The sequence below is a fragment of the Platalea leucorodia genome (assembly GCF_965183815.1).
Source record: "Platalea leucorodia genome assembly, chromosome: 2".
Classification (NCBI taxonomy): Eukaryota; Metazoa; Chordata; class Aves; order Pelecaniformes; family Threskiornithidae; genus Platalea; species Platalea leucorodia.
The window spans coordinates 124,067,689-124,084,336 of NC_138824.1; the positions used below are offsets into that span (position 1 = coordinate 124,067,689).

The following is a 16,648-nucleotide window of genomic DNA, read 5'->3' on the forward strand; positions in this document are numbered from 1 at the left end:
GGTTCTTGGGCAGCAGCGTCTGGGCATAGCGAGGGACGTGCTGGCTTACAGCAAGGCTCTCTCCATGAAGGACTGTAGATGCAACCAGCTCAGCCCTGGGTGCAGAAAACTGCAGAACACAACCAGGTACAGCTAGCTAAGATTTATGGAAATAGCCCAAGTAATTAGGAGCACAAGTTCATCTTTGCAAAGAGGTATGTGTTCCCTAATCACTTTGGTGTATTCTGCCCTCCCCCAAAAATAGATAGAAGAAAGAAAGAAGGAGATCTATGCAGAAAAAGACAAATAGATGTAAGGATGTTGGACTGGAAAGGAGAGCTAGGGAAGAAATAACTACAAAAGCTAGGAAAGAGAGTGAAACAGAGTTAAACACATTGAAGAGGGGTTGGAAAAGAAATACATTTGAAGAAAAGGTAGAGTTGGCAATAGGAAAAATGTAGGCAAGAAAGAGGACAAAGTGGAAAGATTTTTTTTTAAGAGGTGAAGGAAATGAGATTCAGATACTACACTGTGGATGTAGTCATGCTAAGCATATGGCACCTGGTGATAAATATGGTCCCATGGTTAGATAGCAGAAGAAAACGTTCTGTGTAGAGGTACACAGGATCCTGTTTGTGGGAAGTGAACTTGAGTAATTCCTGCCAGGGATTTTTAGAAAGAGAATAATAATTTTATTTTGAACAATAGAAAGGTCTAATTCAAAATTACTATGCAATAAGTAGAAATTGCATCAATGTATGAAAAATGAAGTTGTCATCCAGGATTATCACAGTGTCTTCTTTCTGCCTGCTTTGCAGCCCTCCCCCTTTCTTTTCAGTTCCTATTTCAAAATTAAGTATAGGGCCAATCTTTTTTTCCTTAGCAATTGCATCAGCCATAGGAATGTATCACGTGGTAAATGAAAGAGTATGAATAATTCAGAACAAAATTTTGAATCATTTAAAAAGCAGGAGCTTCACATCGCATTGCTAACCTGTTCCCATATAACATGAAATCTACACAAATCACATTGCAATTTCTAGAACAAAACCATTTCAAGTGTTTGAAAATATTCTCGCATTCATTTCATTCTGTCCAAAGAATATTTCAAACTCAGAGTTTTCCAAAACTGTGTTTCACGTTTCATGAAAAAAATCAGAAGATAATTAAATACCGGCTATATGCTACCTAAACATGAAACACTATACATGTTTCCAGAAATTATTGTGGCTATAAAATGTGGTCACCTTTGCCTCTGAGGTTGATGGAAAATGTAAACTTTAGTTAACCAAACCTGACTGTATTAGGGAATTAACATGATCTTCTGCTATTGTTATCATGCATATATGTGCCACCATCATCGCTTGTTAGTGTGGATTTTTGGCTCCTGTAATACCAGCATGGCTAGAAAACAGGCTTTGACTGGGCCTAAGCCAAAAAGCTTAGCAACAAAAACACAAAGAGAAAAGCCAGTGCAATACAGAGGAGAATTTTTTTTTTTTCTAGTGATAAGAGCAGGAGGACAGAGTGAGGAGTTTTACAATTTGCTCCCCAGTTTAGTCACTGATTCAATGTGTGGCCTTTAAAGAGGGACTTTATCCTCTCCTCAGTGAAGGTTCATGCCTCATTTTCCTCATCTGTGAAACAACAAAAGCAAGACCGAACCACTTTGCAGCTGAGGTTGTGGGTGACCAAATGACACAGCATTTCTAAAGCACACTGAGACCCTCCAGCAAGAAATTGCTGCAGAGAAGGCAATGTGATGCTGGTCACCTCACACACATGCATTGTGATTAATGAGTCTCAGGCAGTCATTCAGGGCAGTGAAGCTGCTGGTTATCATGGCATTAATATGCATTTGCATTGCTCTGACCGCAGTATTAGCACCCGCATTCCACAGGGGGGTATCAGGGCTGTGCCCTCTGGGGATGGTTGGGGGTATCCTACCATTCGGTTCCCGCCCTGTTGATCTCTTCCCACCAGCACTCTGTCGGCTCACCGAGGCTCTGGGCCGCCGGCATGCAGGCGTAGTTCCACAGTCTGTCGGAGCCTTCCTTCTTGTTGAAAACGCTCCTGATGGCCACGATCACCTGCCCGTGCGGGCACTGGAAGTTGAAACCCTGCCGGTACACATTGACCCATTCATCGTTATCGCCGTAGTTATAGGGACCATAGTAATAGTCACCATACTGGCCCCATGCCATGGTCACCAGAGGCAGGAACACACAGAGAAGGACGAGGTCCATCCTGAGGATGTTCCTGGCTTAGAAATGCCCCACTGGTTTGTTGGGCTGGCCCTTTTATATCGCCTCTAACATTTGGCTTCCAGATGTTATGCTTCCAGATCCAAGTGCAATGTGTCATTGCTTAGCAAACCTTCTCTGAGTTACAGACACGTCCAATTACTTTTAAGGTGGAATTCTGCAAGTACAGTAAATGTGCAGGCTGTAAGAGCAGGGTCTTCCCACCACCACAAACCACCTGTGATCCCTTGATGCAGAGGTACTGTGTAGAGCAAGATACATGTTGTAGTACAACTGTCACAGACATCCCACTTTTATCCTCAAGACAGCAGTTAAGTTTAAAAACTACTTTATTTGAAAGTAAAGCTCTATTTGAAGTTGCCATTTTCCATCATTAGTAACGTGCAACAAAATGTGATCGTGTGTGTCCCCCCATCCTCTTTCCCCAAATGTGTGTGACATGATTCTGCCAGTCCCTAGAAAGAGGGGAATTGGACAAGGTGGAGGAATTCACTGCTCCTGTTGTAGGAAATCCTTTAGACATTTTGGTTTGGTTTGGTTGGAGGGGAGGTGGAGCCCGAGTGACTGAGACTCTGGCTTGGCATAGAAACAGGCCACCCTGAGAAGCAGGGCATTGGCTTCTTCCATGCAGAACTGATTTTTCTATGGCTGTGTGCGAGCACTATAAAACTGTGGACTCGGCGGATGTTTTAGTGTGGGGATAAAGCAAGTTACGATGAGATAAGCTTCATGTGTCACCATAGCCTATTGAAATCTTTGAGCAAGGCCCTCTAAGCTACCTTACTTGCCACTTGGAAATGTGTTTATATGCCACATCGCTCAGATAAGTTCTTTATAGGGAAACCACCCTGTTCAGGAGAGTGTGGAACGGTGTGCTTTACTTAACTGTGTACTTGACCTGTAGAAAACTGTGGGACTTGAGCATATTTTAATAAGTAAGACAGTCCAAAGTCAATCTATCGTAGGCTATAAATGTGTATGTTGCCTATGCTGTGTTACTAGTGAAATGTGTGACCCTTGGAACAGCTCTAGATTTGGACCCTGTCTCTTCCAGTGGAATCACTGCAAAGGATCCAGAGACTGTTTCTTGCTGCAAGTTTCTCCTCCACTCTTTTCACTACTCTTCTTCCCCATTTGGGCCACGCACAAAAAAAAATGTGTATGAGCTTTTAGTCTGTTGCTGATACTATCAGAAGGAAGATCTGTGATGGGTAACAGTGGACTTGCTCTTCTCTAGGGCTCTCCAAACCCATCATGCCTTCCCTCTGGGAAGAGGGCTATGGAGACAGCACAGAACAGTCCTTTCCTTGGAGCCGCCCTCCTCTAGCTCTTAGGTAACAGTAGGGGACACAGGTAGCCAAAGTCTAAAGAGAGAGGAAACTTAAGATTAAAAACCCCATAGTTATCCGATGGGCACCAGAGTGCAGACTTGAACTGCACGATGTCACATGAGTTTTTCAGCTAACTCCGTAATGTATGTTTTTTCCTTCTTACTTCCTTGGACACGTAGCCAACATCTGGGAGCGCTGCACACTGCTGTATATGCCTGAGAGGCATTCTGGCAGACATTTTAGCAGGAAGCACCACATTATCATACACATATGATCCTCACCTCACATAACCCTTCATAAGCACCATTCCTTGGAAGGAAGTCCTCACATAACCCACACAAAATCATGGGCAAGAGGGGATGAGAAGGGGGAGGAGGGCTCTATGGAGAGTAGGGCACAGTCTCCCTTTGCCTGCCTTTCACATGCGTGTGGAGCTTCGAGGTGTCTGCTGACACTTCCTACATACAGTCTGCCCTGCCTGATCCCAGTTAGTGGATAGGGTGGCACTTCCATGCCGCATTGTGGTCAAGAAGTGGTTTGGCTGGGGAAAAAAGCTGTGCAGGGAAGATAGTGAACATGAGCGATGTGGAACTACAACTCCCTGTAGCAGTCGTGGCAGTGCAGACATGTCCTGACCAGGGACTGCCTGAAAATCTACAGTTCTCTGTTTCTGGATCCAGTACTTTCTGGGAACTTTTAATATTAAATTTCATGCTTCATTCTGATACTTGAATAAAAACAGAAGAAAGCAGAATTTCTTACGGGAGGGACATGATGGTTTTTAGTCACCTTGGAGAAGGGTGGTATTTGTGAGTGGGAGGAACTGTGATTTGAAAATTCCCATAGGGGTTAAAAAAAGAGAATAGTGTGTACTTGAATTTTGTTTCTGAGTAATGCTCGTTCAGCTCTGCAGTTCACAGCTGCTTGGTTCATGGAGCAAAGCTGAGGCTACATGCGACTTGTTTCGCTAACATTTCACACCATTGCTCCAACCCGGATAATTCCACTGATGTTGCCAGTGCTGAGAGTTGCAATTTTAGCTGTGTTTCCATTGACTCACTGGCATGTTAACCACTATGCCTTATTCTGTTCTGGCCAGTGAATCAAACATAGCAGTTCAAAAGCCAGTGGCTAGAAGAGCTGCAAACTAGTCTGCAGCTTGGTGACTTTGGTTGGCTTCAGCTGGAGTTTGCACTAGGAGAAAACTCAACAATATTTAAAAACCAGTCCCTCTCTGAAATTACTTACCCTTTAATTTGACTTTAAAAGCATCAGCTGCATGTCTTGCACATCCAATATTTGGAAAAGCAGAAAGTGTCGATGAAGTAGTAAATATGAGGTGCTAAGACCGACCTTTCATTATCGGTTCCTTGCCATGGAATCTATGTTGGCTGGTAATTTTATTCCCTATCAGTTCTTAGAAATGCTGCATTTAATCCACACAAACACAATTTAATTTCTGTCTTGCCCAATGATGGCAGATAAAAGTGATTATTCTTGACATCCCCCCCTCTTTGGCCTAAATTTGAAGTTATCTCTGCTTTGAGCACAGTTTGGACTAGAGGCCTTAAGAGGAATGTCCTTTCCAGTCTGAATTATTCTGTGTTTCTCTCCTGCTGCAGATACTAGATGCAGCATTACTTAGTGCTGCAGGGGTTATTAGTGCTTTGGAGCCATTAGGCGAAATGCTGCAGTATTCTCTTACCATGCCATGTTACAGCCATGAAATGCAGAGGGATTGCAGTGCTTTGAACTAAAATCACAGATGCAGTAGTGTTACTCAAATGAATAGCAGTAGCCAGCTTAATGGGTTTTATTTTAGCACCCAAGCTCTATACTAAAACAGGAGAAAGAACAGTAAACCTTTATTTATTATTTGGCAAACACAGAGACGCTAGAGCTGCAGTGAGAATAGAAAGGGTTCAGACTTGGTCAGTGATGGGTAAAACTAGACCTGTGTCTACAGAACTGGGTTGCATGAAAGTAGTGTCATCTGGTTTTATTGGAGTAGCCATGCTGCTGAAGTTCCTGTGTCTGCAAAGGTCTGACGCATGGGCAACCAGCTTTTTGCCCCACTATGAGGGCAGAAAGGGCATATAAAGATGTTAACTCACAGCACTTTGTCCTTTAGATGCACAAGAGTAATTCCATCCCAGAGGACTCAGGACCATAGCTAGAAGTGAAGCTTTGCGTTTTGTGCTGGTGAAGGAGGCTGAGTGTGTATCCCCTGAGCCCTGAAGTCCTCTCTACACAAAACAGGTATGGCAGAAGCAGTGACAGTAGCAGCAGCAACGTATGTCTGCTTCCAAGCTAACGCAACTGCATCATGGCATTTCACAGTGAGAAGAAAGCGTTTTTCATGTCAGCTCATTGCATCAGTGAGGTCGCACATTTTGAACACATTTTCCATATTTTATTACCCACTGTCTCAGAGTCATGCTTCTGATAGAGCAGAGTGGCTTGGATGAGTCAGGGAGGCCTCATGAGCTGGGAGCTGTAAATTGAATTCAATTACTGATTACTTTTCCATGCCATCTTTGCAGCATGACTTTTTTTTTTATAAGCTTCCTGCACTGTCAGTTTTTATGAAAATGTGAGAATTTGGGGTGCTTTTATTATGTTTTTGAAATGAGGTTACAGAAGCCTTGGTAATGTGGAGAAGGAGGAAGCTGCTGGAAAGCTGTGCTTCACAAGGGACAAAGATATATTCTTGTCAACTTTTTAGATCAAAGTTGTTACATTCTTTCAGAGTAATGTATATGGTGAAGGCTGGAGTTAATTTGTCAAGGTTTCCTACTGTTAATGATATTTTTTCTAGCACCTTTCACTTGGTGTTCTCAAAGTACTTCGATTAAGGTCAATCACCTTCTTGAAAAGTAGGAAAGGTTAAAAAGCCCTTATTTTACAGGGTAGGTCCAGCGATCTGCTGAATGTTCACCAATACCTCAGGGTTAGAAACAGATTTTAAACTCCAGCATCTAGACTGCCAGCATCAGACTCCAGCCCTGGGAAAGCACACCTTTTCCCAACCCGTTCTTCCTGCCACTTCCTTACAGAGACGCTGGTCCAGCTTCTACTTTGCGTAGCTCTTTCTTTGTAAAAGGGAAGCTGCTACTTTAAGATCCTGTGATACTAGAAGATATTGCAGAGCTGTTTTCTCTTTGGAAGTAGCTGTAGAAAATTCTGATAACGATACCACCTGGAATGTTGCTGTGGAGAAAAAAAGCGCTAGCTGCAGTGCTGTTTTTCCAAGGTTATCGTAAGCCTTTAGATTACTTTTGTAATAGCTTCCCGCCTGCATGTGTAGTATTAAATCATGGGTTAAGTAGTAGAAGCAAACCGGAAATGCAAAACTTAGGTCATGCAGTCTCTGAGGAAAGGGTAAGGAAGCTGCATTGAAACATTAGTAAAGAAACAGCTGAAAGAAACTTTCCTGGTCTGGGAAACCAGCTAGATGCTGTGATAAATGTTTTCCGTCTGCAACTCTGAAATCTAATATTTTGAAACGTAGTTTTCAAGTGATGGGTGAATAGCTGTTTCATAGATTGATCATAGATTGATTTCTAGATCAGATTGCCCCCAAAAACTGGGTACAAAAGTGACAGTCACAAACCTTTGTGTCAAACTTTTCCCTGCTCACACAAAACTGAGCAGGGAAAAGTTGGAGAGGAAAAGAGCTAAATTATGCAAGGCAAGACATCGTTATCAACTGCAGGGTTTGTGCAGACATCCTAGAATGTCTACGCAGAATATTCTGCCGTAAAATAACCCAGGAGCCTATTGCCATCATTCCTGACTTCCACAGATCTCTTGCCAGAAAAAATTTCAAATAGATTTACTAGGGGAAATTTAACCAGTCCTGATACAGCCGTTCCTCCAATCTGGGCATGAGGAACTGCGTAACTTGACTATTACATACATATAGTAAGAAGTCATGTACAGCGTATGAACAGAAAATGATGCATTTTTTGTTCAGGTCCACCAGTAGTGACGGAGTTAGATGATTCCTGCTCCTCCAGCTCCTGCATGGTTTAATCACAGTAATACATGCTCTTGTCAGAGCAGTGATAGAACTGCTCCTCCCCACTCTGCGCATCAGGCTGTAAAAGTTGCCCTGTTTTACTGACTCTTTACCATTTGTGCTAATAAAGTCATTCCCTAAAGTTGTTGCGAATTACAGAGCTGTTTCAATTACAGTCACTCTTCCAGGATCATTACAACGAGGAAAAGCCGATTTGATGAGTGTTTGCAACTACAGTTTCAAATGTCAGGACAGGGCATGGTATTTTTCCAATTACATGTCACTGCTAAAAGCTAGGTGTTTTTTCCCTTTGCTAAAAAGGTCTTTTCTTGTTGCTGGAGCTGTTGTTGTTGTTATCACTCTTTCTTTTAGCATGTATGCTTAAAATCCGTAACAGGTCTCTAGCTACAGTCCTGTATTAAGCCTGGTCAGGCAGGGTGCAGTGTTCAAAGGCGAAGCTGCCAAAAGAAAAGAAAAAAGCCTGGAGGCTACAGGAAATTCAGGTGGCGTTGATTCAGGAGAGAGCCAGATGCTTCAGGCTGAGTCAGTGCTGAACCTCCTCACAGATTTAGCAGGCAGCATTTTACCAGGACCTTTTTATACGTGAGCTGAGTAACTGAATCCCCCTTTTCATCGAAGATCTCCTCATCTTTTTTTTAATAGAATGGCTTTATATTTAGTCTTTGGGCTAAATTCAAGCTTGGCTATCTCTGTGCTGTCTAGAAGTTGGCAGTTCCTACTTGATATAACTGGAGAGCTTTCTTGGAAGAGCAGTCATCGCCAGATCATCAGAGGCAGAAATGTTCTAAAACTTTATATGACTCCTTCAGAAGGAGATTTCTTCTCCAGTGGGCTCCTTGGATATTTGAGTGAAATTGATACTAAACCCAATGCATAAGGAGCTTTCAATAGATCTATGAAAATTACCTTCTCCCCCTCTCAACTTGTTTTAAGTTTGGCCTCAAAATATGTAGCTTCAGCTGATTCTTGAAGCATTGAGAAAGTCTGTTGTGATAAAATGGGTAGGAAAAATGTTAAATTCTAATGCAGAAGTTGTTAGAAAAAGCAATCAAAGTATTTTTGAGGTATTCTTCGTAATCTGAGAAGAGATACAAAAGGGGCACAAGTCCTGTTTTGTTTATTTTGTAAGTCTCACACAAAGCTTGTTTCCATGTATGGCTCAGTTACCTTTTCTTTCAGTTTAATCCACGGGAAACCTTTTAGAAAAGGCCACAGCAGCCAGCTGTAGCATTTTCAAAATCCATGGACTACTGACCTGGGTCTTAATATGGGCCACCCTTTTCCAGGGGTGTGACTGTAGCCGTCCGACTGAACAGCATTAAGAGGTCAGCCAGCTGCAATCTTTGTCATGGAAACCAGCCAGTGTGGATGGTGAGCAGGTTTCTCCTTCACAGAATTTTGGTATCATTAGAAAATTCTCACATGGCTTTCTCTAGCATAGACCATGACCTACAGATCATACCATTGCTGTGAAATGCTAGAGGGGAAAATCTGAACTAATCACTCATAATAACTCTGCACAGACCCACGGGGTAAGTCTGAGGTCAGGGCTGGATTGATCTTTGATGTGAGAATGGCAGTAGCTGTAATTCACTTGCTGGTCATGGGAACGGGACTGAGCCCAAACCAGTTTTCTCTGAGCTAGGTAAGGGGGAGAAGGGGTGAGAACGTGACTTAGGCCTGTCTGTTTTACATGCAAAGGACCCTATCTCTGCATCATCATTCAGGCCAGTGCTGAGTAAGAATGCCCAGAGCTTGTGGTGTTTTATACCAGTTTTGTACTTTCTTTGTGCAGGCTTCTTTGTGTCAAAATAAAATCTTAAAGAGTTCAGAATGATCTTGCTTTAACAGTCACTAAAGCTGGGTGCTATCTGACAGCCCATGTTATGTGGGAAATTAAGAGATGCTTAGTTGGTCCCTTTTGGCCATATGGTTTGTGAATTTGGATAGCTGGAGTGACAGCATAGCCACTGAAACCCAGCTCCCCGTGCCCTCTGTCCATTTGCATTCTAGTCATGAGAATGATTTCTCTTTTCTTTACTGTTTTGCTTTTGTGGTGCTGCAGATGGTGGGGGGAAGAAGGGGGGACAGAGGAAGAGAAAATTTGGGGAAGGGGCTTCTGCATCCTGTCGCTGTAATTCATTGCGACCTAACCTTCTGGATTCTCACCCCCCCTCAGCCATCCACCACTCCTCATGTGACTGTCACCTCGCATTATTGTAATTAGCAACTGCCAGCCCCAGAGATTTGATGGTGGAAGTGAAAAAGTCCGAGAAGCTCTCTGCCAATTTAAAATTAACCCTGTCACTGCAGGACAGATTGCCTTGCTCTTCCAGAAGCAGCTCCTTGGCATTCTCCCATGCTCCTGCTGTTGTACTGCAGCTCCCTTGTCTCACCCTGCTTTGCTTTCCTTGTGTCCTCCCAGCTCCCAGGGCTGCTTCGCCCTCCTTCCTCCCCACAAGCCACCCCTCTTTGCTGGCTATGAGAAGTGAAGCTGCTAATGAGAGCGCTCAAGCTGACGGTCCCGGAGTCTGTGTGGGTGGATGATAAACATGGCTTTGCGAGGCTGTGCCAAATGAGGTCTCTCTGCCCAGCCTCAGAAAAGACCCTGCTGCTCTGCATGCATCTCTCTTCTCCTTCCCCTCTGCCTGGGACTTCTCCTCCCTGCGTGTGAGCACTGCAGAATATAAAACCACCTGGGCCCCATTTATATGGCTGTTGGTTCATGCTGCTGCCTAAGACCCGCCATCTTTGCCGCCATGGATACCTCAGCCAGGTGGATGAAAGCTAGGTCAGATCTGCCTCCTCATGCTACAAGTTCCTCACCTTTGTAAAGGGATTACAGACTTTCTCCAAGTGTGACTGGCAACTGCTGTTGTCAAGGCCCTCGTTACATGGCATTTACAAATCTCGCTTCATTATCTTGTAAGCAGGGGGTGGCTGGAGGTCATCCTTGCTGCTACTCTGGCTAATTAGGAGCAGCTTCTGCCCACCTGCTGTGCAGAGGTGACAGCACAGTGACAGCTCAAAGGAAGGTTGTCTTCCCCCAGGAAATATCTGGGGTTTCAAACAAAAAATTGGAATATGGAGCATGCTACGATATCTGACACCCAGTCTCTGTACTCATTGTATCTGTTCAAACAAATAGAGCACAGTCAGGTAACAGAGATCCTGATGGTCCTGCAGTTCAACTGGGTGATGAGCTATTTCAGTGCGTGTGACAGGCAGGTTTGACACTGCCCTGGCTCAGATACCATTCTGATAGAGTTCGCATAAAACCAAAAATATATTTGCTTGACCTATTCTGCACCCTCCTGTATAGGTACAGGTTTTTTTACTCCCAAGTTCATAAAAGCTGGTACCCCTAGGCCTTTAGGATAAGGCCATACCCTTTTTTGCAGTAGTTCCACGCTGCCATAATTAGTTCTGATCCATGATGTGCTTCTCCCCCCCACCCCTTGTTGTTGCAAGCAGTTACAACAATCACTGTTGCTCCAAGTTGCTTATTTCTTAGTTCAGCTTCCGTGTGGGGCTGGGGCAGATGAGCTCCTCCTCATCACTACAAGAAGTGTAACTGAGAGCCCCTGAAACATGATTTCAGTATCTGGTCTCTACATGCTTGTGCCATGAAGTTCCTGAGCCTGCTCTCAGCTTTCAAACATGCCAGTTTGCCTTTGCACCACACAGCTTATCATGCCTTACGCCCATCCACATGGCAGGCCGTTTTTGTAAGAGCATTTTGTATTTTGTTGGTGAGCCTGACACCGTGCTAGATCCCAGCAGTAACGGTGTTCACCAAGAAGCAGGAAAATGCCTACATAGCTATTAGAGCATTTAGCGTTTCTAATCACATCAAGTTCTGATGGCTTGTTAACTACATCCACAGAATAATGCATCCGTTCCTTTTCTTTGTGCTATGCTCTACCTTATTTTATTTCACTGAGGACTCCAACAGCTTTATTAGGGCAGCAGACTCCTCGTTTCTCTTCTTACCTTTAGCATATTTACAGCCACTGCTCATCATCAGAGAACACTCTGGGTCTGTGGAAGAGTAGCCTCAGAGAGCATAAGAGTGCATAACCTTGGTGTTGTTATTTGCTTTATATGGATAAATGAAGAGAAAGTAGTTGCCAGCAAATGTAAAGATAGACAGGGAAAGAATGAAGAAGAATCAGCAGAACTCTAAAAAATCTCTGGAAAGAAAGTTACGTGTTTGGGTTGTTCATAAGGTGAGGCATTAGAAAAGCAGGCATGACAGGCACTAGTGGAATAGTTTGTGCTTGCATTTTGTCACTGCCTTCAAGGGAATATGACATGATGAGGAGAAATTTCTGCTCATTACTTAAATGCCTGGCTAAATTGTATGTCCATGCAGTGCAATGCAAAGTGTCAGCACCCACTGGTTCTGGATCTCATGATTTAAGCTAACTAGAAATGTGTGTGGGTAAGTGTTGCACTACTAGGTTAAGCCGCCTCTGTAGCCGTATCCAGTGATGCTTTCTGGTGAAGCATGGAGAATGGAAGGGTTTGTCTTCAGTAGCCATCAAATCCTTGGCACCAGCTGAAGGAAATGAGGGCCAGAAGTCACCATTCTACTAACCACGGGCAGCAACATCTCACCTTCCTCATGCTGCAGTGGGCACAGGTTGGAAGGCACCTCTGGAGGTTTTTGGTTCAACCTCTTGTTCAAATCAGGGTTGGCTGAAGATCTGACCAGGTTGCTCACAGCTTTATCCAATCTTGAAAAACCTCCAAGGATGGAGAATGCACAACCTCTCATTTTTCCACCTGCAAACAGAAGGTATAAGTTACAGTGCATGGCAATGTAATATCTTTGTGACCAGAGGAACTTGGTCACAGAATCAAAGCTGCTGTTATTCTGCTACTTGTGCACTCCTCTGCTCTGTAGCTGTCTTTATCATTACCCCCTGCGAAGTGTTATATTGAAAACGGTATATTTTTCACTTTAAGAGGCATGTCCTGCCTCTCTGACCTTAGAATATTTAGCAGCACGGATGCAGATGCATGCCACGCATGCAGTGAAAGTCAAAGACTTTTTCTCAGCCTATAGTAGGCACATTTGCCAGCTCTCACCTGATTATTTTTATTAAGGATGCAAAAGCCAGCAGCTAAAAAGAATGTACCAATGTTCTTTCATGTCAGCAATAGGTTAGACCAATTGCCTGGGGAACTATCACTGTCCCTAGCCCGGTAGTGCTGCAGCTCTCCAGATAGCCTGGCAACCTTGCGCCCAGTAAAAGAACTGTGCTAATTGCTTGAAACCCTTTTTATATCTTTGTTCCAACAATACTTTTGTGTATTTAAACCAAAGCTTCAGAATATCAGCAGTTCAGTGGGAGGTGCTGGTTTAGTAAATCCTGGAGTCCAGGGTTAATAAATCCTGATTAGCAAATTACTTTGCCTCTTCATGTTCCTGTTTGGCCTTCTGCTCATTTTTGGTCTTTCTGGCCTGATGCTGTAAGCTCAGTTAAGTTACTGTCTTGCAACCCCAAGCAAATGCCCATATTCCCCAGCTATTAACTATTTGTTTCTTTCTTCTTGCGCTCTGTCTTTGCACAGGAAAACTCACAAGAGTCTCTTGTCTTGTCCTATTGTGGAAGAAAATGGGGAAAAAAGCTTCCAACTATTCAGCAGAAAATGAAAAATTGTTTCTTACCCAGCAGTTATAATAACTACTATGAGTCTGTCTGTCTAGATATATGATTTCCTGACATTCAATGAATTTGACATTTACAGCTGCTTTTATTTCTTCCAAGAGCTTTGTCTCTTTTTTCCCACTTAAAGTGCTGATGTACTCTGAAAATTGTTGTTAATATTGGCACCATGGGGGCTCCATATTTCTTATGTCAAATTTACTCAGAGCACAAACATGTGGATCGACAGCAAGAAACTCCCTGGCTTTTGTGGCCTTTGGGTGATGGTGGAAAAGGCCTTTGCTAATTCATAACCCTGCAAACGCGGAACTCGGAGTCTGCCCGAACCGTGCAGAAGTGATGGAGAGCGATGAAGGAGAGCGTGATGCACAGTGCTGAGAATAGGCTGTGCAAGAAGAGCAGAAACGGCAGGCTTCTCTCCCTTGTCCCACTTTTGCTGCTACAGAAGATTTATGACGTTGTAACAGGCTTTGCCGTGAGTTGAATATGAATAGCACTTCTCCTGGCCTGTAGTACAATCAGCATTTTTGCTGCATTGGCTTCATTGCTTTGCTTCAGTGCTCCAGTGAGCTGACTGGCAAAGTCCAAAGCTGCATGCTAAGAACCCGCAGCACTGCAGGCAAAATAATGCCCGAGCTGCAGGAATAAGGAGATAATGTACCTCGTAAGTACCCTTCACTTAGGCAGAGATTCCCTGGGGAACAGCAAAAAACCTGGAGAGGGTGTTGCCAAAAACTCCTTCTTCACTGTCATCCACTGCAGAGAAAATAATTTGCATACAGTGACTCCTCTACGAATTGCCTGATACAGTCTCTGCCCTCTGCAGCAGAGAATTGCTGGCTGCCTTCATACACAGCGGACAGATCCAGGTTCCCATAAACATGAGGCTGGGATGATGGGATCGCTTATCATTTCACGAAGATGAAACCCAATTAGAAAAAGCAATTTCACTGCAGTATGTACATCTCACCAGCTTACGCTATCCATTGTTATCTCTTGCTTACAGTCTAAATATGAGACTCTCGAGTAAGGATCATTAGGTGTTCACAGTGCTGAACACAACGAGATCCTCATCTTCCTTCATCCATCACTATCACCATCACATCAGCATTTATTTCTTTACACCATCTGTTCTTTCGGTAGGAAGCTCTGCTGGGAACCACAGTGGTGATAAGGATAGAGCACTGCTTTTCTCAGCCATGCCTCCTTTTAAGAATGTAAATGGCTTAGCTCTTTATGGCACCCAAAATGACATTTTTCCACAGACACCAGTGATTATTTTCTGAGTTGGCTCTTCTCTTTTATGCCTATCTGATGCTTTTTTACGCTGTAATATTTTATAGCTTTCTAGCACTTTCCATTTAAGGATCTTGAGGCATTTATATCTATGAGGTACAGAAATGTTATATCTATTTTACAGACGTGGGAAACTGAGGAAAAGCATGGTAAGGTTTACTTGTCATCAAGGTCACACACTGAGTTTGTAGCAAAACTGGCAATTAAAAAAAAACAGCTCACCGCCATTTCTTCCCCTGTTTTTAGCCATTCCCTTCCTTTGTGCCTAATCTCCCTGCTGTCGTCTTTTCCTTCTACCATTTTGCCACTGTCTTATCCTCTCTTTCAGCAGGTCTTATCCCTAAAAGTGGGGTTTGTTTTCCAGATTTGTGAATCTGGGTCTGATCCCCAGCCACTCCTTTTGTGTATGCATATGCTATACAGCACTCACACACTGCCAGTCTGCTTCTCTTTTACATGCTAACAGCTAGGAATTTCCATAGCAAACTCCCAGCTATTTCAGGGACCTTGAACACTGGCAGTAATTCTCATCTCTCCTGCTTTTTTTCCTGTGGCCCATTATAGTGCTGGCATTTAACTTTGTGTTATAGGCCATTAGAATTTTGCTGTGTAAATAGGTCCTTCTGAAACGTTGTGGAGCCTGCAGTGTGTGTAGACTTGGAGGACAGCATTCCCTGGGCCCTTCTGGGCTCGGTATCTGTCATATTGACTATCTGCAGTAGTATGTGGGGATGAGGGCCATCTTTTCCCAGCCTGTATTTCAGTATAAATTTTCTTTCTGTTATTTCCACATTGAAAAAAAAACCCAAACGCTTCCTGGATGAAACCTTCAGTGTTTGCCCTGCAGTGCACCGCAAAAGGACAGTCATCTATGTATGATGCAGCTGGATAAAGGGAAGTGTTTAAGGTTTGAGTGGGGGTTTTGGGTTGGGTTTTTTGACCCTTCCCAAAAAATAACATAACTTCTGCACATAGTTATTTCAAAAAGCTCTGGGCAGTGTACTCTGTGAAGTAAGAATAGCCAATTCAAAATTCTGATTTCTATTGATGTGGGCACTCTTTGTATTTTAGGCACTGTGTAAATGCCTTTTCTGGATAGATTTGTTATCTTGTTTTTAATACATTGAAACAAGGGGCAGCTGCTAAGGAGGAGGGGAGGCTCTTTGCCAATGTAAGGACACCAGGGAAGCTGTCTGCCAATTTCAATAAGAGAAGAAAAATTTTTTTTCCTTTCCACTCCTCTACTCTTTTCCAGCGCTTCCACTCCTTCACATTCTCTCTTGGATAGAGGTAGGAGTTCAGTCTCCAAACTAAATCAATTCTTGCTCCCTTCACTAAGGCTGTCAGAAGAGCAGAGTTATGTGTCATGACAGTGGTTTTGTGTTGTGGGTAGCTCTTCTCTTTTTGCTGGGTTGATATAAGCAGGCTTATAGCCCCTGCCCCATTTAGCCTGCTCAATGCAACACGCATGCTGCAGATCACTAAGGCTGAGATTACTTGGCTGTCCATATCTTCCCTAAAATGACTTCAACCCCTGTCTCTCTCCTAAAAGCACTGTAAGATCTCTGGAACTGTGTCTTTCGTCTGAGCGTGCTCAGAGGAAAAATTCTTGTTTTTAAAGATCTAATTTTCTCTTTCTTGTTTTACATCACCAGTTATCTATATGAATAAGGCAAGGCAAAACAGCCGTAAGAAAGAGTAGCCCCATGCTGATAAGCTGGCTACCAGCTGATTCGACTTTGCAGCATGTTCCAATTAGCTCTACCCAAGAAAAGCATCAGTGACTGGAGTCACAACATGGATGGGAGATTCTCAAGGGATTCAGCCAATACCAAGTGGATCAGCAGCCTTATGTTAGATGCTCTGGTACTGGTGGAAATGGTAGTTTTCAGGTGGGACAAAAAATGACCTCCCCACTATGCTATTTTCCACACGAGCAGAGGCTGTCACAGCCTTACTCTAAACACACGGTTACTCATCCATACATGTCTGTGCCACTTCTTACTAGATGCTAGTTCCATTCTGTCTTACTCAGAATTTCCCAAGCACTCTTCATTTGCA

The 16,648-nt window shown here is 43.5% G+C and overlaps 1 protein-coding gene across 1 annotated transcript in view; it reads right to left on the minus strand.

Moving 5' to 3' along the window:
• DPT (dermatopontin) overlaps window positions 1-2,225 on the minus strand; it is a gene marked incomplete at its 5' end in the record, with an annotated part of 29,046 nt that extends 26,821 nt beyond the window's left edge. Inside the window, one exon of the mRNA XM_082304505.1 lies at window positions 1,927-2,225. Coding sequence (XP_082160631.1) covers window positions 1,927-2,225 — 299 coding nt within the window. The remainder of the gene's footprint in view (window positions 1-1,926) is intronic.
• Between the last annotated feature and the right edge of the window lie 14,423 nt (window positions 2,226-16,648).